We start from the raw sequence: 21,016 nt of genomic DNA on the forward strand, positions 1-21,016 counted from the left end.
CCCTCCCCAAGAGCTCCACCCACACTGCTCCTGGCGCTCCCCTAGTGCCCCTGACATTGAATGGATACCACTGAATCCCATGGACTGTCCACTTTCTTTTCACTACCATCCATTGGGAGACAATGTAGTACAATGGAAAGCGCATTGGTAGCTAGGTGGTGCTGTGGATAGAGAGCTGGACTGAAGAGTCAGGAAGACCTGAGTTAGAATCCTGTCTTAGACACTTACTAACTATGTGGTTGTGGGCAAGTCATTTAACTTCTCTATACCTCAGTTTCCTCATCTGTAAAATGAGGGATTCGAACTTGATGGCCTAAATCTATGATCCTATGATAAAACTGGAGTTCAAATTCTTCCTCAGACACTCAGTAACCTTATGTGACCCTGGGCAAGTCACTTGTCTGCCTCAGTTTCCTCATTTGTAAAATGGGGATCTTAATAACTTTTACTTTGCAAGGTTGTTTTGAGGATCAAATGATAAATAATGCATGTGATGTGGTCTGCAAAACTTAAAGCACTATATTATTTTTATCATCATCATTACCGTTAGCTCTGAAGTCAGAAGGCTTGAGTTCAAATCCCCCACTTACTACCACCATGGCATTTTGCGAGTCACTAATTTTCAATTTTTTAATTTGTAGTTTCAATTTCTTAATCTGTCAAATGTTGGCCCATAGGCCACAAGCATCCTGCAACATTCCCAAATGTGTCCAGAACCAGATTAAAATTTAGTTCCTATCTGATTTTAATGTGTTGATGTAGTGATAAGAAAGAAATATATAGGCATTAGTGGTTCGCACAGGGATCCTTATGTATGATTTACTGTCCCTTGTTTCTATTTGGGTTTGATACCCTGGACCAGATATAGTTCTGAGGTCCTCCCCCACCAGATCTAGAGCAGTGATCTGCAAAAGAGATTGCTGATACTGGGGAATTCCCAGTCCTTTTAGTGGGACTACACAGTACAAGACCCTGAGAGGCTGTGCAAACAAAGCTGTTGTTTGCTCTGATTATCAAAAAGAATGAAGAGAAAACCGCAGCTTGCAGGAACTCCCAGGGAGTCAGTTAGTTTGGAACTAAATTTTCAAAGACTCCTTTAAACAGCAGAATGGTTTTTTTTTCCTCTTTTTAAAAAAATTCAGCCCTTTTGAATGGAATTCTTTCTGAAATGCGTTACCCTCCTTCCCTCTTCTCTTTGATAGAGGATACTGGGCATTATTGAGACCTTTCTGGACCAGCTCCCTGATCATCAGAGCTGACATTTCTACAGCCCTCAGCTCATCTGAGCTTCACACTCACCCTCGAGACAGATGCTCTCATCATCTACACCCCCTTCCCCCCATTTTGGGAATGAAGAAATTGAGCCCCCCAAGGGATGAGCTGACTTGCCCAGCATTGTACTGTGTGAATGTCTGAGGTGGGTGGGATTCAGACTCAAATCTTTCTTGGTTGATGACCCTGTCCTCTCATTGCAGCTCTGCTGTGATCGTGATATCCTTAGGATACATCACGTGTGTTAGAATGATGGCCCCTAGACTGACTGAAATTCACCTCTCCTTTGCATTCATCTCACTCTCCCTATTATAGATTTTAAGATTTTATTTCATTTTTAATTTATGGAATTAAACAAATATTTCTATAACATAGTATAATAAAAAAGATGATTGTACATCAAATTGCAAATCTACTATGTACAACTTGCTATTCCTTTTAAATATACAACAGTTATCATGTAAATTTCTTTTATTTTCTTTTTTTTTCCTTTTCTTCCCTCCCTCCCCCTTGCCCTAGAGATGGCTATTAGACAGATATAGGTGTGTGTCTATGTGTGTGTGTGTATATATACACATATGTGTATACATATACATATGTGTACGTATGTATATATATACACACACATACATAGATACTGTTGTTGTCCTTCATTCTCAAAGAGGACCAAAATGACATCACTATGTTAGAGTCAAGTTACAATGTGTCTGACAATGGCTGATCAGACCAATACAAGCTCAGAAGGCTCTGCCACAAGTTGGGCACAACTAGTCCATGTGAACATTTGGGGTGGATTCTCTAAATGTGCACATTTTGCATTTCTTTTGAGCTATTTCAATTCAATGAGGGTGCGCCATGCTGAGCAGTCCTATGTCAGTGTCTCCCACATCACATAATCACTTCTGAAGTTCTTAAAAAAGACATTGAGTGTCCTTGTATCGCTTCTTCTGACCACCATGTGAGCGCTTACCCTGTGTGAGTTTTCCATAAAATAGTCTTTTAGGCAAGTGTAGGCTTGGCATTCTTACAATGAGGCAAGCTCATCACAGTTACACTTTCTGCAGTAGAGTTTGAATGCTTTGCAGTTTAGTTCAAGAAAGGACCTCAGTGTCTGGGGTATCTTATCCTGCCAGGTGACCTTCAGAATCTTCCTAAGATAATTCAAATGGAAATGATTCAGTTTCCTGGCATGGCACTGGTAGACTGTCCAGGTTTCACAGGCATACAACAAGATGTGTGTGTGTGTATGTGTGTATATATATATATATATATATATATATGTATGTATGTATGTATGTATATGTATATGTATACGTATATGTGTGTATATATATGTATGTATATATATAGTATATGTGTGTATGTGTATGCATACGTATAAATGTGTATGCATATCTGTGTATATGTATGTGTGTATATGTATCTATCAGTACCTTGAACATAGTGGTCAATAAACATCTGTTCATTTGAATTAAAATGTCCTTTATTAGTCATAGCTAGTAGTCCTTGAGGAAGCTTGGTGTGATGGGTAGAATGCTGGATTTGGAGTCGAGAAGACCTGGGCTCAGATTCTTTTGTCTCCTTTTGTATCCCTAGTGCTTAGCACAGTGCCTGACCCACAGCAGACGCTTAATAAGTGTTTTGGGATTGATTATTAACTGTGCCACTCTAGGCAACTCACAATTTTCTCAGGGCTTCAGTTTTTCATCTTCAAAATTAAGGGAAGTACTTTTGAAGACCCCCAGGATCCCTTTTGGCACTATATCGGTGGGTCCCACCAAAGGTAATGGAGAAAATTGCTGGCCACTGCAGGGTCTTCATCTGGAGCCCATCCTTGATGCCTGCTTGCCTGTGTTGGAAGTTCAGCCATCATGGCTTCCCCATAATCCCTTGCAGCAGGGGACCATTGATCCCTAGCAGCCTTCTGATGTCCTCAAAAATCTCTCCTGACTCCAGAGACAGTGACATGGAACCCACAGAGGGGCTCTGCTGTGGCAACAGGCTCTGGCATCTGGCTGGCTGGGACATAGGGATTGGCAAAAATTTCCAGTCTTCTCCATTGGTTTGACGGAACTCTTTAGGGCAAACCATAAAATAATACGCTCTGATGGTGGCATTGGTGGAAGCACTCCCTTTCTATCTCCCCCTCTCCTACATGATGGTGCCAGCTTGGGCTCTCCAGGCCAGATCCCAGTATGGTTAGCCACAGGCCCGCCTTTGGCACCATTGGGCCCATAAGAGGTGGGAAGAGGGACGTGGCTGCCCAGTCTTCTGGGCTCCTCGGCTTCTCTACCTCCTTAAAGTCGTTGCTGTTTGGCCTCCTAATAAAAGGATTGGTTTGTGGGAGATTTGGGTTGGTGGTGGGGGGAATGACACAAAGCCTTCTCCCCAGCCATGTGGTGGTCTGTCCCTGAATTCTTCTATGTGGGAGACTTTGGGCTCCCAGCCTGGGAGGTAGGACTTCTGTGAAACTACTCAGGCTAGCCCCCAGAAAGCCAGACCACAGAGTTAAGTGTTCTGAATGCCAAGCCACTGCTATAACACCCTCAGTGCCAACCCAACCTCAGGGAAGAATGAAAGCAAACATTGATTAAGTTTCTGCTGTGTGCAGAGCACTGATTTGGGATGGGAGAGATTCAGTGCTCATGAGCCACAGGCCTCTGCTCTCATTGAATGACTATTGAAGCAGTGGATAGAGTGTTGGATTCAGGAATTAGAGCTAGGAGCTACGGGGTCATTTAGGTAAACACCTTCATTTTACAGATGAGGAAACTGAGTTCCAGAGTTAATCAAGATAATAATAGGAAAACAAACCACAAAACATAAGCTCAATGATTTTGAGCTTGAATGGACCTAAGAGTTCAGTCCTTTGATTTTATTGCTCTCTTGGTCTGAGCTCTGCAAGTTTCTTACCTGGGTTTGGTTCTGAACATTTCACCTGTTGGCTCTCCCCTAGTTAGAATTCCAGTGGACTGCTGCTGGGCTTAGCCACCATCAGCCAGGTAGAAAGCTGTGCAAGTTCAGAGTGGGAGAATTGCAGGTTCTCCTTTAGTTTGGAATTTCTGCCCTGTTTATTTTCCTACAGGCTTCAGATTGAGCTAGAGGTTGGACTGGAGACCCTACCTCATTCTTAGGGCCACTTACTCCTTGCTCAGTATACAACCTAGGGCCTAAAACCACTCCTAGCTAGAATGCCACCCCTAGGCACAGGCCTCCTTCAGTCCACCTACTATGTTCCTGTGTCTCTGTCTGTCTCTGTCTCTTGCTCTCCCAGTGCTTATGTTTCTGTAATTTCCATGAGGCCAGGGACCTCCTGGTATATATGAGGGACCCCCTCGAATGAAGATGAAGATAACATATATCATATCATCTCATCTTCCTACCCCCACCAAACATACATACCCTCCTTCAAACTACACTCTCTCTCTCTCTCTCTCTCTCTGTTTCTCACCACCAACCATCTGTCATCACTCATATTTACAAAATTAACATAATCCTGTACCTTCCCGTTTCCTCTTTCCCCTTCTCCCACCTCATTATCCAATCCCTTCTCTCTGCTCACATGGCTAATACCCTCATCCAGATGCTCAGCACCTCTCTGCACTATTACATTTTTTGCCAAGTTTATTTCCCAGATAGCAGCCTCTCTCTTTTCCAGTTCGTTGTCCACAGAGATGCTAAAAGAACCTTCCAGTCTCACTTGTCACTATCTTGCTCAAGAAACCTCAGGAGTTCCCTGATGCTCCTGGGATAAAACAATGAACTTCCCAGTTTGGCATTTAAAGTCTCACACAGCTCCATTTCACCATACTCCCCTTCACAGATTCTTAAATTGCAACCAACTGGTCTCCTTATTCAGTGCCCTCTAAGGATGCTTGACTCTAAATTTATGATCCTATGAACAAATTGTTCCCAAACTCAGCATGTCTTCTGTGGGGCCCATCTCTTTGCCTAGGCTGTCCTCCATGCTTGGAATGTGTACTTTCTTCATCTCGGCCTCTTGGAAACATTGCTCTCTTTAAGGTTTTTCTAAGGCATCACTTCCCTTGGAAAGCCTTGTCTGATTCTTCTAACGTGGTCGAACTCCCCAGTAGAATCCAAGATCCTTGGGGCAGGCCTTTTTGTCTCTGTATCCCCCCACAGTCCAGAACAGTGTTTTGTATGGGCCTGAAATTTCATTGCTTATAGGAAAATCCTTGCAACTGCTGGAGTTGTCTAGGGTACTTGGAGGCTAAATGACTTGGCTAAGGTCACACAGCCTGTACGTGGCGCTGGTGGGCCATTGACCTAGGTCTTCCTAAGACTCAGCTCTTTGTCCTCTCCATTATACCAACTTCACATGAAATAAGCCCTTTAATAAATGCTTGTGGAATTGAATTAGATTCTGTAATAAATGCATGTATGAGTTTAGAGAGGGACGGGACTAAGATCATTGGAGGAAAGAGAGAAGCAGATGAGGAAAGGCTTCACATAGGATGTAGCATTTGGGCTAAAGGGAAAGAGTCCATGGGGAAGGTTCACAGATCCCCCACTTCTTCATTTTACTGGAAATTCATGCAGTTGGTGTTGGGACAAGTTCCATCTCCCTCCCAACTAATGTCTTTGATTATGCCTGAAATCGTAAAGAGAATGCTAGGAGAAAGAGAGTCATGGAACAACAGGGTCATAGATTTAGGCCAAAAAGAGGCCTCTGAGGTTATTTAGCTCAATGCCAGAGAGGGTGTTTCTGAAGGTCATGCAGGGAGCAGAGGTAAGATTTGATTACAGGTCTTTTTACTGTAAATATAGAGCTCTTTTCACTTATTTTTAGGATCGGTGGCCCCGACAACCAACTTAATTTTTTGGGGGGGGAGTGTAACTATGATGTATTCATCACAGACCAATGAACCATAGGATGCTGCATGGTCCAGTGGAAAGAATGATAACTCTGGGGTCAGAAGACCTGAGTTCATATCTCACCTCCAACATTTACTGTCTGTGTGACCTTGGGCAAGTCATTTTACCTCCATAGGACTCAGATTTTTCATCCAGAAAATAGGGAAGTGGGACAAGGAGTTGGACTAGGGCCTTGGTGGTCCCTTCCAAACCCTGAGGTTCCGTGAATCTGTCTCAGTAGTACCAGCAGGTGAATGTGTGGTCCTGTACTTGATTGGTAGCTCGATGACATTTTCTGCTCCAGGGAAATTCTCCAGGTTACTACAGTGGGGAGGAGAAGGGGCTGTGCTGAAGAAGGGGGGCTGGGTGGTGGGAGGAAGGGTTAGCAGGAGTTTCTTTTCATGATCTGATCTGTCCTTAGCTTGGTTTCTACCACCAGGAGCTCTTCCTGGCCTTGGAGACTTGGTTGCAGCTGGTGAGGAAGTTTAATTTTTAACTTGTCTAGGCCTCAGTTTCTTCATCTGTAAAAGGAGGGGGAGGGTAAAGACTCAGTAACCTCTGAGGTCTGTCACAGCTCTGGATCTATAATCCTAAAAGAGTCTGGATTCCACATTAGAATTAGGCTTTTCCAAGCTGCAAACAGCTGCCAGCCATAATGGGGATGATGGAGATGTTGACGTTGGCTGAGTGGGATTCCTCTGCTTTCCTGGGGACGTTCTTTTCGGGTCCACATTCCAACGGAGCAGGTCCATATCCCACTAAGTAAGTCAGCCCGGCGTGGGAGAGTCTGAGCCTAATCCCTGGCTCCCCAGGGATGCTGGGTCCAGGTGTAACTTGGGTATCTTACCATCTACTATAGGTGACCAGCCTCCCTTCCATTCACTCAGACACTCGAGAAACATCAATGAATCTCTTTACTCTGCTAGACCTGAGGAAGACACAACGCTTAGATAAGATAAATTGCTTTGCAGAGCCTACGGTCTGGGAGGGGGAATGAGAGATACAAACAGAGATAGCTAGAATATACAGTATCACAGGATAAATACGTTCAAGAGGGAAAGATGAAGTGTTATGGGAGGTCAGAAAAGAATCACTACCAAGGTGGGGGTAAGGAGGGGGCAGCAAAGGTCTCTGAAGCTGAGTTTCTAAGGAGGAGTAGGAATTCACCAGGCAAAGAGGGGGAAAGGCAATCACTTCAGGCATACAGGTAGCGTTCTTAGTGAGACAGTGGGATCCTGACCAGCAGTCCTCAGAGTGTGGTCTTTGGACTTGGGTGTTCCCGAGACCCTTTCATGGGGTCTGCAAGGTCAAAGCTATCTTCATAATAATACCAAAATATTTTAATTTCTCAGATGGTAAATGTCAATAAATATGACCTACATGAACAAAAGCTCTTAGGGGAAGGTCCTAAATAATTTTTAGGAGTGTGAAGGGATCCTGAGACCAAAAAGCATGAGAAATGCTGGTATAGTAGAAAACACCAGGTTGAGGATATGAATTTAAAGTCTGCCTTTTCTACTTAACTTCTTCTTCTTCTTGTCCAGTCATTTCTGTTGCGTCCACCTCTTTGTGATCCCTTTTGGGGTTTTCTGGGCAGAGATACTGGGGTGGTTTGCCATTTCCTTCTCCAGCTCATTTTACGGAGGAGGAAACTGAGGCAAACAGGGTAAAGTGACTTGCCCAGAGTCACACAGCTACTAAGTGTCTGAGGCTGGATTTGAACTTGGGAAGATGAGTTTTCCTGACTCCAGGCTTGGTACTCTATCCACTGGACCTACCTAGCTTCCCCTTTCTACTTACTACCTGGGTGACTTTCAGCCAAGTCACTCAATCATAGCTAATAGCTAATAATAAATAGCTAAAATTTAAAGAGCTTTAAAATTATTTGCATATACTATCACATTTGATCCTGGATGAATCCCCCACATCTAACAGATAGTGGCTCACATCTTGGTCTTCCCAAAAGCGGAAATAAAAAGATACACTATGTAATATGAATCAGATATGGGACAGGTATTTATTTCCTACACACACACACACACACATAGAGGAAATAAATGTTAAGAGACAGAGCATACAGAATTCAGCAACTTAACTCATAGCTACTATCATATTCTCTTGGGAGGCTGATACTTAAACCTCATCAGAACATAAAGCAGTTTGCAGGCCTGCTGATTAAGCATTTTACATTTCATTTCATTTCTGCATTGTCCAAACAACTCCTGAGTCAACTCTTCTGTTAAAACAGTCCAGGCCTGGGCTAATCCTCTTTTTGGCAATCACCTTTTCCATGAGGGTTGGGTAGTTGCTACAGACTTCTCCCCTTGCTGGAGTCAGTGCCAATGAAGAGCCCTCTGGAGGACCCTTTGACCTCCTGCATTCATTCACAAGGCCTCCTCCAAGCCTGGGCATGTCTGCTCAAGAATGACATTGAGTCACCTACTCAGGAAAGGAATCATGAAGCAGAAGAGATAGCTAGGGGCCCACGTGAAAGCTCAGCTAATTCAGTCCATGCTCCGTGTGAGAATGGTGTCCGGGGCTCTTTGCTGCTCTGAGCCAATGAACACAGACTTAACTGGGTTCAGTCCTGGGGGTACTTTTCCTATAATGGAGAGTGGGCCAAGGCTACTCATGGTACCCCAACCCTGATGCCCAGGAATGATTTAGTTATACCTTAGGTTTGGGCTCATGCTTATGGCCTCCCCAAAGGGAGGAGCAGAAAGACGCTCACTGTAGTATGTGAGTCACATCTGGGACAGGCATTGATTTCCAGCTCATAAATGTTAATGGACACAAGAGAATCTCAGCAGCATTAACGGAACTTGAGAAGAATATTCAGTGACTTAACTACTGTTATACTGTCTCTGGAGGTTGATACTTGGACTTCATCAGAACACAACTTAACCTCTCTGGACCACAGCTTCCTCCTTTATCCAAGAAGGGGGTTGGATTAAATTGTCTCTAAGGTATAAAAATTCCATGATTCTTTATCCATTACTTTTTTTTGTGGAAGAATTGGGGTTAAGTGACTTGCCCAGGGTCACACAGCTAGTTAGTGTCTGAGGTCAAATTTGAACTCGAGTCCTCCTGATTCTAGGGCTGATGCTCCAACCACCTCCCCATCCGTTGTGATGTAAGTTTCTTAATTGTATCTCCAGCACTTCATATGTTGCCTGGAATATAGCAGGCGTCTAATAAATGCTTGTTGTCAGATTGATTGATTCTATGATTGCTGCCCCACCATGGAGGCTCAGTCATGGACTGCTGAGAGATCATAAAATTGGAGCTAGGAGGGGATCTTAAAGACCATCTCATCCAACACCCTCATTTTTCAGGTGAGGAAACTGAGGCCCAGAGAAAAATATTCCTTGGGTGCATGTGTTCATGGAATCACAGATTTTGAGTTGGAAGAAGCCTTCGGGGTCATTTGGTCCAACTCCCCTCATTTCCTAGTTGAGGAAACTGAGTCTCAGAGAAGGGATGTGATTTGCCCAAAGTCACACAAGTATTAAAATATCAGAACTGAGATTTGAACCCAGGGCCTCAACCTCTAAATCCAGTGGTCTCTCCAGTGTCTTCCTCTAACACGGTCTTGTCAGATCATAATCTGGGCAGAGCTAGGGGTGAGTAGAAGAAAGAGGAGACTGTGCCCATTCCTACTTCTGCAGAATCCATTCTTTTGCAGATTTGTCCACTTTGGGGGGGAGGTCTCCAGCACCACTCCCTGCCTCCCCTCTCTCTGAGTAATCTGTCATCGCTTCTGAAGCTGTTCTGAACGTGGTCTCATGTGTCTTTCACCTTGAATTTGGTTTTCTCCTTTTACCTCTTTTCCTTTCCTTCTGGGCTTTCTTGGGTTTTGCTTTGCTTGGGGGAGGAGGCACAGAGGAATTCATCGACTGGAAAAGGAGGTGATAGATTTCAGATGGGAGGGGCAGGTAATACAGATGCATTCCAAACCCTGCCAGTTGGGTTAGGTGCCCTGGCTCCGCTCTTTGAAGAGCAGATTAGGGGCACACTGCTTTTCCTCCCAGAGGTCCCTACTCCCTGCTTCTCTAGAGTTCCCTTCCTCACTTCTGCCCCCTCCACTCTCCCCTGTCCCCTCTCTCCTCCCCCCCTCCCTCAGACTAGTGACTGATCAGGTGGCCAATTTATCCAGACCTTTCTACTCATCCTTAGAAGTTTCCCTCCAGTAGAAGAAAGTGATCTTGATGGCAGGAATGGTTTTTCTTGGCATCGTGGATTGGCATTGGATTGGAAGTCAGGGAAGTGCTCGGTTTGAAACCTGCTGCAGACACTTCCTAGATGTGTGACTGGGGTGTATGGGGTGTTCAGAAGGATTAGCTCCTCTGGTAGGAGGGCTTGTCAAGTCCTTTCCAGGGCTCCTCGTCCACTCTTGGTGTCCACCTTCATACAACTCTCACCTGTGGCTCCAAGAAGGTGTAGCATGCCACTGTAGTGGCCGCCCCTTGGTAAAACCATCCTGGCAGATGGGCTAAACCAAGCCCATTGATAAGTTAGGGGGATTTCTACCTCCAAGCATGTGAAGATTTTCCCCACAGGAAGGGGCAGATGAGAACAATTTGTTCCAACGGCCACGAAGGTGGCTGAATCAGGTGCTGTGGAGTGCTGAGAGCTTGGTCACACATCAAAGACACCAAGGTCATCAACTGCATCCTGGGCCACTGCCAATCATCTTGACTTTTGCCTGCCGCCGGATGTCAATGACTCTGGAAGAGAGAGCGAGGCTGATGACTTTGTGCAGCTCTCTGCCTCACTTCAGTCCTATTCACATGCCAGTCGACATCACCCCACAACGTCTTTGGTCCTCTTTGATAGCAAAGGACAAACAACAATAATAGCAAAAGCGACACACTGTCCCTTCTCATCTCCTCCTATTGGCTTTCCCAGCTTTCTTCAAGCCCCAGCTAAAATTCCACTTTCATTAAGACGCCTTTCCCAATCCCTCTTAACGCTACCACCTTATTGACTGACTGACTGCCTTCCCTCTGTGGGTTCTCTTCCACTTATCCTGTGTAGATCCTGTACACACATAATTATTTGCATATCGTCTCCTCCGTTAGACTGTGAGCTCCTTGAGGGCAGGGACTGTCTTTTGCCTTCCTTTGTATCCCCATCCTTTTAACACGGTACCTGGCACATAGTAGGTGCTTAATAAATGTTTATTGACTAACAGGTAGTAAATGAATATTAGAGCCAGAATTCAAACTTCAGTCCTCCATAATCTGCCTTTTCCACTGAGTGGTCCTGTTGTGTTCCCTGTTACCAGAATCATCATCTGATATCCCTAGGTCTGTGACAGTTAATGTTTCTCAAGTGTCTGGTGGGAAAACCTCCTAATCTTAGAGTCTTGGTTGCCAATGGGCACCTGCTCAAGGACTGGGATTATACTTACCTGCCAACACCTCGACATACTTTTCTTCCTTTTTTGGTTTCTTCCTCTTAAGTTGTGTGTGTGTGCATGAGTTTAAACAGCTCCTTTGTCTACAACTCCTTTATCTACACTCCATCTCCCCTCATCCCTAGCAGAGTTCTCTGAAGGTTTTCTTAATTCTTCTAGAATCAGGGTGGCTATTCCTTGTAAGGATGAAATGAGTTTGGTTTATCCTTTTTGTGTTAGGAGTCACTGAGGTACCATGGACTGAATCTGGAGCGATAGGACCTGGGGTTGAATCCCAGCTCTTTGAAACCCTGAGAAAGTCCCTTGATTTCTTGGTCCTCCACACACTTCTCTACGACTGTAAGTTACACAAATGTTGGCCACTGGCATTGCTAGGGGGAGTTTCATTACCTGAAAGTTCACTATGCCAGTGAAGTCACAGGTTCAACCCCTATAATCAACCATATTATTTTAGTAAGATATTTATATTTAATTCAATATATATTTATTTTATTTTAATATATTTATTTACTTTATGATCTAATGAACATAGGATCAGAGACACCCCCTCCCATTTTATAGGTGAGGAAATTGAAGCCTATTAGTTAAATGACTTTGATAATTTTAAGAGATAGAGCCAAGATTTGAACCCAGGACCTCTATTTCCAGAATTAGTACTCTTTCCATTTCCACTGCAATCTATTTTATAACCTATTTGGAACTTGTAGTATGACTTGGGCAGCTAGATGTTGCGGTGCATAGAGCGATGGGCCTAGAGTCAGGAAGACTCATCTTCCCAAGTTCAAATCTGGCCTCAGATACTTACTAGCTGGGTGACCCTGGGAAAGTCACTTCACCCTGTTTGCTTCAGTTTCTTCCTCTGTAAAATGAACTGGAGAAGGAAATAGCAAACCACTCCAGTATCTTTGCCAAGAAAACACCAAATGGGATCATGGAGAGCCAGACATGACTAAAAAAAAAAAAGCAACTGAACAATAAATGTATATGTGTATGCATATTTACACACATAAGTGTGTAATATACATATACATGGGGAGGTGACCATGAACAAGTCATTTCACTTCCTTTAGACTTAAATTTGTAAAATAGGCATGCTTCATTTTATATTTATATTTATATATATGTATATGTGTATATATATATATGTGTGTGTGTGTGTGTGTATAGTATACACACATGTGTATACTTGTACTACATGTTCCAGCAGCCTAGTGGTACAGTGACCCCATTTGGGGTTTTCTTGGCAAAGATACTACGGTAGTGGTTTACCATTTCCTTCTCCAGCTCATTTTACAGATGAGAAAACTGAGGCCAACAGGGTTAAGTGACTTTTCCAGGGTCACCCAACTAGTAAATGTCTGAGGCTAGATTTAAATCTAGGTCTTCCTGACTCCGGGCCCCGCACTCTATCCGCTGCGCTATCTAGCTCTCCTGGTGCCACCTAGCCACCCGCTCTGCCTCCAATTTGTTCCCATTTATTTCTGTGTTGACTTCTCCACTAGGTTGTAAGTTCTTTATGGTATTTTTGTTTTTCTTTCTATCCCCAGCACACAGCCTGGCACATGGTAGGTGCTTCCTAAATGCTTGCTGTTGGACTTGGCTTTGCATCTGCCAGTACATTTATCTGCTAATATGATGTCTTACAGATAACAGGACTACAGAATTAAAGTAGAAAGGGGCTAGTCTGAGCCCTTAATTTTACAGAAGAGATAACTGAGGTCCAGAGACTTGAAGTAATTTGTCTAAGGTCACACAGTCTGTAAGTGGTAGAGGCAGAATTCAAACTCAGGTCCTCCGGCTCCAAAACCCTCACCGTAGCATGCTGCCTTTACTCGTTGATGAAACAGGGATAACAATACCTGAAATACCTGCCTCACGGGGTTGTCGTGAGGCTCAAGCAAGATGCACAGGGCTTGGCCAGCTTTAAGGAACTATAAAAATGTCAGTTATGAATAGGAGAGGATGAATAAGCTTGGGTGGGGAAGGAAACAGAAAAGGCAGGATCAGGCCTGGCGCAGGGGGGATGCCCGAGAAGGAGACTGGCGCAGGGAGGGACGGTGAAAGGTGGGAGATGGCTGCCGTCCTGGGGCCGTCCTGGCTGCTCTGGATGTGTTAGGCAGCAAGACTCGGGGGCTGGGGACGGGGCGAGGTCAGCTCCTTCCAGTCTGCCTTCTTGTTCAGCCTCCTTTCTTCATTCTTTCTTCCTCCGTTCTTTTCAGGTGCCGACGAGTGCCAGGTTCACAATGGGGGCTGCCAGCACAGATGTGTGAATACTCCAGGCTCTTACTACTGCGAATGCCAGACTGGCTTCAGGCTCCATACCGATGGCAGGACCTGTATTGGTGAGCAGAAGGCACCTCTTTCCCCTCTTCTCTATCCCCTCCCTCCATGTGGCTGAACCACCCTCTAGGCCTCAGGGGAGCTGGGCTCAGGTCCCAAAGCAGGTTTCCTTCCCGGGCCCTGTGCCAAGGCCCTCCTCCTGGAGGCGGTGTGTGGAGATGGCTGTTGCGGGTAACGGTTGTTCCATAGGCACGTTGAGACTGGAGTCACTTACAGGCCTACTTCCCAGCGCCGTCCTCTTCGCCTGGTGGCATCAGAAGCAGGATTTGAACCCAGATCTTCCCTAGTCCAGGTCCAGCACTCTACACTCTCTGCCCCCATCTTTGCTCAAAGACATTCAGTGAAGGGGAGCCTACTCCTATCCATACTCCCATCCATCCCTTTGTGGGCAATTCTAAGAGGGTTAGGAAGTTTTTCTTTATATCAAGTCTACACCTGCCTCTTTGTAGCTTTCACCCTCTTGCTGCTAGTTCTAACTTCCTCTTCCATATGATCCCCCTTCAGGTACTCAAGTACATCTATCAGGTTCTCCACCAGCCCCCCCACCCCAGTCTTCTCTTCCCCAGGCTAATCACCCCCGGTTCCTTTAATGGATCATTGTATGACATGACCCCAAGGCCTTTCACCATTCCGGTTGCCCTCCCCTGGACCCTCTCCACTTTGTTAATAGCCTTCCTAAATGGTGGAACCTAGAGCTGAGCAAGGTCTGATGAGGTCTGACCAGGGGAGGGCAGCCAGCAAGACCATCTCCTTCTTTTTGGAAGCTAGCTCTTTCTTCAGGCAGGCCTAGTTTGGTTTTTATTTTGTTTTTGCGCTAGGAGGGGAAGATAATAGGCCCGGCAGCCCCTCTTCCACATACAGATCCCTGAAGAATTAATGGTAGGTCTAGCTTGGGTGGGGCAGGGTGGAGAGACAAGGAAAGTTGGCAGAGCCCAAGCTCCCGAAGGGATGGGCATTGAGGCCCAACACAATCCATCAGCAGGTCCTCACCCCGCCCAGCCCCCTTCTGCCTCTGGGCACACTTGGCAACTGATCTGGTACTTGTTTGGATCATTTTTATGATTTCTTAGTAAGAATTTGGGGAAATCCTTTCTTTCTATCTCTCCAACTACACTGTAAGCTCCCAGAGGGCAGAGATGGTACGGTCTTCTTCTCGTCTTCCCCATAGCACCTAGCACTAAGGCTCTCAGTCCATCGATGAAGACTGGACTGATTGACTCAAGATTTAGGCCCACCTGGCTTTTGTTCACTGGATTTCAGGGATCCCAAAGCCTGAGGTGACGAATGAGTAAATCAGAGGGGAGAGAGAGACAGAGGCAGAGAGACAGAGGAAGAGAGAGAGAGGAGAAAGAGAGAATTAGGAAGAGAGAGAAGAGAGAGAGAGAGGGAGAGAGAGAGAGGAAGAGGAAGAAAGAGAGGGGAAAGAGACAATGAGGGGAAGAGAATGAGGAGAGAGAGAGACAGAGGAAGAGAGGGGGGGAAAGAGAGAATGAGGAAGAGAGAGAGGAGAGACAGAGAGGAAGAGGAAGAGAGAGGGGGGAAAGAGACAATGAGGAAAAGAGAATGAGGAAAGAGAGAGACAGACAGAGGAAGAGAGAGGGGAAAGAGAATGAGGAAGAGAGGAGAGAGAAAGAATGAGAATGAATACGACGTAATAGCTAGAATTTTCAAGGGATTTATGGTTTCCAAAGCACTTTACTTATGTTGTATTTCATTTGATCATCTCAACAGTCATGTGTGACAGGTGCTATTTTTATCCCCATTTTACAGTTATGGAAATTGAGGCTCAGAGAATGACTTGCCTATTGTCACAAAGCTAATGGGTCAGATATGGGATTTGAACCCATCTCTCTGGCTCCAAACTCAACACTCTCTTTATAGCAACAACAGCTCACGTTTCTATTCATAGAATTACAGAAGCATCTGGTCCAGATAGCTAAACATTGATTCCCCACTACTTTACAACATTTCAGACAAGTAGTCTCAAGGCGGCGGCAGGAGTCCTGGATTCTCTGTTACTTAATACCTTTAGGGCCTTGGACAATCTGTTTCCCTCTCTTTTACCTCAGTTTCTTCATGTGTAAAATCTAGGTAACCTCAAAGGTCCCTCTCAGCTCTGCATCTATGATCTTTGACTCAAGACCTACAGAGATGGGGATCCTACTACATCCCAAGACATCCCAGGCTATTTACATGTAACCCTTATTGTTGGAAAGTTTCTCCTTATATCATATTGAACTCTATATACAAACATGATATAGACAGGATGAATTGGAGGCATGCTCAGAGCGAAGGCACTAAGGTTAAGGAGGGCCAAGAAAGACCTCTTACAGAAGATGGGGTGAGGGGTGGCTTTGCCAGTTTGGTTCCTGCATTGCCAATTCTTAGCACTTATTTTGGGATAATTAATAGACTTTTAACTCTGGCCCAGGGCAGAGGGGCACACTTACTTGTTTCTACCTGATACCTTCCAGGTATGATGGGAAGCTGCCACCAACAAGCCTCATGACCAAGATCCAGGCCAGAAAATGAGCTTGTGAAAGCTCCAGATTCTGTGTCTCCTTCTGTCCAGCGAAGGCTGGGAGGTCCTGGTTGGATAATGATAATTTTGTCTTTTGGACTAGACTTCTGTTTCGCTTGGTATAAGGAACTCTGAGTGAGGAAGCTCCCTCAATGTAGGCAAACACTTTCTCTGTAATTTGTAGTCTTAGAGAGTTTCTTAGAGAGCTGAGAAGCTAAGGGACATGCCCAGGGTCACATAGCCAGTATGTATCAGGGGCAGGATTTGAATACAGGCCTTTCTGCCTCTGAGGCCACCTTTCTACCCAATATGTCATGGTGGTGTAGTAGTAGGAATAGCAGTAGTAGTAGCTGCAGCAGTAGTAGCAGGAGTAATGGTAATAGTAGTAGTAGTAGTAGCAATAGCAGCAGCAGCAGTAGTAGTAGTAGTAATAGTAACAGTAGTAGTAGCAGCAGCAGCAGTTTTAATAGTAGTAGTAGTAGTAGTAGTAATAGTGGTAGTAGCAACAGTAGTAAAAGTAATAGTAGTAGATGTAGTAGTAGCAGCAGCAGCAGTAGTAGTAGTAGTAGTAATAGCAGCAGCAGTAGTAATAGTAATCATAGTAGAAGCAATAGCAGTAGTAGTAGTAGTAGTAGTAGCAGCAGCAGCAGCAGCAGCACTTTCAAAACACTATTTATATTAACTTATTTAAATCTTACAACAACCCTGGAGAACCCAAGTAGTCTTTAATGACTTGATGGCAGGTGGGCAGGAGGTCTCCAGTGGTCCCTAGGGATCTCTGCGTAGTCCTGTGCTATATAACATGTTTATCAATAACTTGGATAAAGTGAGCCTGTCAGGACGCATTTATTAAACGCTTACTATGGGTCGGGAGCTATGCTAAGCCCTGGGAATACAAATACAAGTAAAAAAGAAAGACAGTGCCTGTCCTCAAGGAGTTCATATTCTATTGATTGAAGAAAACACAGAAAAGGAAGCTGAAAAAAGATGGGGTGAGGGGAGGGAGTATGTGGGCAGGGTCATGGTAATAAAAGTCCAGAGAGTCTGGAGAGGAATATATAACTTGGATGTCCTTCTTAAAATGGAAGGAATCAACAAATCAGAAGAAGAGGCCACAGGGGAGAAGGGTGCTTCTGGACTGAGAAGTCCATGAACAGACAGAGTGAAATTCCTGGATAAAGACATTGATGGCAGCCTCATCCAATTTGTGGATGACACAGAGCTGAGAGAGACAACCAAGACACTAGATGACAGAATCAGGATCCAAAATGATCTTGAATGGGCTGGAGTATTGGGCTGAACCCAAAAAGATGAAATCCAGTGGGAATAAAAGTAAATTCTCACACTTAGATTCAAAAAGTCAACTTTACAAATACAAGATGGCAGGCTTAGGGTGGGGAGGGAAAGGTCTGACTGGAAAACAGCTCCTCTGAAAATGATCTCAGCACTGTAGTAGACCAAAAACCGTCATTATGAATCATTAGTGTGTTAATGTGATCTGAAGCTTCTTGAAGAGAGGCAGAGCCAAAGAGGTGATATTCCCTCTGTGCTCCACCCTGCTCAGACCACATTAGGAGTATTGTGTTCATTTCTGGGTACCCCAGTTTAAGTAGGACATCGGTAAACTGGGCAGTATCCAGAGAAAGGTAATTCTTATGCGTGAAGGGTCCTGATTGAGTTCATGCTTTACAGTGACCAATAGAAGGAACAGAAGTTGTTTAGCCTGGAGACAAGATGACTGAGAGAACACGAGAGTTGTCTTCAAGAATTTGAAAGGCTGTCCACGTGGAAGAGGGATTACATTCAGAGTTCTGTTTGGGTCTAGAGGGCAAGAATCCAGAGTGGTGGCAGAAAGGCCAATTTTGAAGACTTCACAAGCTTCCTGACAATTAGAGTTGCCCCAAGGTGGCCTGGGCTGCCTTGGGAGGGAGGGAGGGGCTTCTTTTCATTGCACAAAGGAGGGCTGGAAGGGAGAGGTCTCAGAGCACAGGCTAGATGAACACTTGCTAAGTATAATATAAATATGCTATATATATTTTTATTGTGTCCCCAGTTCTTAGCACAGTGCTTGGCACATAGTAGGTGCTTAATAAATGTTTATTAGATTGGATTGTATTAGAAGGAATTCTTGGGGTCTGGATTGGGTAAGAGGTCCTCTGAGGCCTCTTCCAGCTCTGAGATTTGAGGATGTCCGCATTGTGGCAAATCCAGAATGTAATAGGATGGCTGTGGTTAGAACTCATTCATTCATTTATTCAACACATATTTATTGTTCACTGATCATGTGCAGGGCCTTGTGGCTAGGACTCTGGGGATACATAGATGATTAAGGTGGTTCCTACTATCTGGGAGCTCACAGTTCTCAAACCGTGTGCCTCAGTGGCTCCAGACTGCCTACTTCTTGGCCAATACTATGTAATTGATGTCTTGTGCTTGGAGCCAACTCCCTTCCCCACTGGAACATCTTCATTTTCCCTGCTAATCTTACCCAATTAACCATGTGTCAAAAAGCTTGGTGCTTTTGGTACTCCCTATTAGGGTACCTTCTCAGCCAGGGATTAATGGGATGTTTTTGGACCAGCCAGAGGAGAGTTGGAAATGGAAAGACAGCAGGGGGCCAAGGAGAAGATGGAGGAGGGGAAGGGTAGGGGCTTGGCTCAGCCTGGTCCTTCAAGCTGGGGAACAAGCCCTGAAGTCCATGCTATGGGTCAGGGTGGAGGTGAGGGAAGGGGCAACAGATGAAAACTAAAACCTGCAGCCATTGCTAAGAGTGACCCTGAAGGTCATTGGCTTGCCATTGAGGGTGGAATTAGAAAGAAGGTATGAGTAATCTCAGGAGTGGGTGAAATTATGTATACTACATACATGTGCACATATACACGGACACACACGTCCTTTAGTGTGATAGGGAATGTGAGAAGTAAGAGGAGAGAGAAAAGGCAAAGGAGGGGAAAGAGAGAAGAGAGGGGGAGAGAGGAAGAAAAAGGAAAAGGAGAGAAGGAAGAGAGGGGAAGAGAGAGGGGAGACAGATATAGAGGGAGAGAGGATAGGAGAAGGAGGGACAGAGATGGAAGGAGGAGAGAGAGAGGAAGAAGAGAAAGAAAGAGAAGAGAGAGGGGAGAGAGATAAAGAGACAGAGACAGAGAGGAGAAGTGGGGAAGAAAGGGGAGTGAGAGAAAGAAGAAGAGAAAGAGGAGAGGGGAGAGAGTGATAAAGAGATAGAGAGGAGATGGAGAGGAAGAAAGGAGAGAGAAGAAGAAGAAGAAGAAGAAGAAGGAAGAGAGGAGAGCGGGGAGAGAGAAATAAAGAGACAGACAGGAGAGAGGGGGGAGGAAAGAGAGACAGAAGAGGAGAGGAGAAACATGCAGCCATGGAGGAGAGAGAAGATAATAAGGGGAGAAGACGGAAAGAAAAGCCCAGCTGGCTCAGTTATACCTCTTAGAGAACCAGATGTGCATTCTTCCCTTCTTGACTTTCTTTGTGCCTTCAGGGCAGGAAGAGGAGGAGAAGAACTGTGTTGGTGCCTGCTGCTGGCATGGGAGAAGAAGAAGGGTGTAACCTTTGCTGTTTGACCTGTTTGCTATTCTCACCTTTCCCTCCTTCCCCTAGCTCAGGGCCAGCCTGCCACACAGGCTGGCATAATCTGAGGAACCCCTGGAAGGTCTTTGCCCTCTAATATCCACCCCTTACCAGCTACGCCCGAGATTCCATTTCTCTGGGTTCTGCATACATTTCTCAATTAAGATGCGGGTGCTCCTTGGGGCTGGCAGAGGGGGTAGTGATGGTGGTGGTCACCGATCTAGTGAAATTCAGTAACCCCTGCTAGGATCAGGGAGAGGGGGAGGAAAGTTAGCATAGGGCAAGGAAGGCAAACTTTGCAGATGCCTCTGAAGAAAGACAGCTTCCCCAGCATCCATCCCTCTATCAGGCAGGGGTGAGGAAAAGGGGAGTTGATCCTCCAGAGCCTTAAATCAGACCTAGCTATAAATCAGTATGTTTGGGGGAATTGTCCTGGGTTCACATGAATGATTGTCCGTGAATGGGCCCTTTGCATGCAGGCTCCAGAGTCTGCAGCTCTTACTGGCCTTTCTGCTCACTCGTAACTCTCTTAACATTTCCTTCTCTTCCCTGTGGCTCTGCAGTTCAAGCTTGGCAGCACTCTCAAAGCAGAGATGGAAAGGCTGGGGTAATATCTGCCCCAAGGGCTCTCTTAGTGAGTGCTATGGTCACGGCAGATAAACTGAACTTGGGAAGGGACCAGATCACTGATGGAAAGAGAGTGGCTGCGAGGCTGGCCTGAGCCAAGGCCCAGAGCCCTTACAGGCCGCCTGCCAAGGAGCTCAGTGGGATAGAGCACAGCGTTAATCAGACCAGGGTCACAGGTTTGTATCTTATCTGGACCGGCTAAAGAGCCAGGGGGAAAAGCTCAGGTCTGTGTCTGTGCTCGGATTGTAGCCTGAGTGAATCCCAGACTGAGTGGCCCCTGACCACAGTCAAGCATTGAACTCCAACTCCACATTGACCTCTAGCTCCTGCCAGAGATGAGCTATTGACCCTGACCACAGACTGCCCTCTGACTATAATCACAG

The 21,016-nt window shown here is 45.3% G+C and overlaps 1 protein-coding gene across 4 annotated transcripts in view; it reads left to right on the forward strand.

The window, feature by feature from the left end:
* The window catches only part of LOC114029553 (multiple epidermal growth factor-like domains protein 6), a 381,178-nt gene that overhangs the window by 268,521 nt on the left and 91,641 nt on the right, over positions 1–21,016 (forward strand). For all 4 annotated transcript variants that reach the window (XM_027844048.1, XM_027844051.1, XM_027844049.1 and 1 more), the window contains one exon: positions 13,786–13,908. In XM_027844048.1, coding sequence (XP_027699849.1) covers positions 13,786–13,908 — 123 coding nt within the window. The remainder of the gene's footprint in view (positions 1–13,785; positions 13,909–21,016) is intronic.

This window comes from Vombatus ursinus, unplaced genomic scaffold (assembly GCF_900497805.2).
Source record: "Vombatus ursinus unplaced genomic scaffold, bare-nosed wombat genome assembly UNPS02014932.1, whole genome shotgun sequence".
Taxonomy (NCBI): Eukaryota; Metazoa; Chordata; class Mammalia; order Diprotodontia; family Vombatidae; genus Vombatus; species Vombatus ursinus.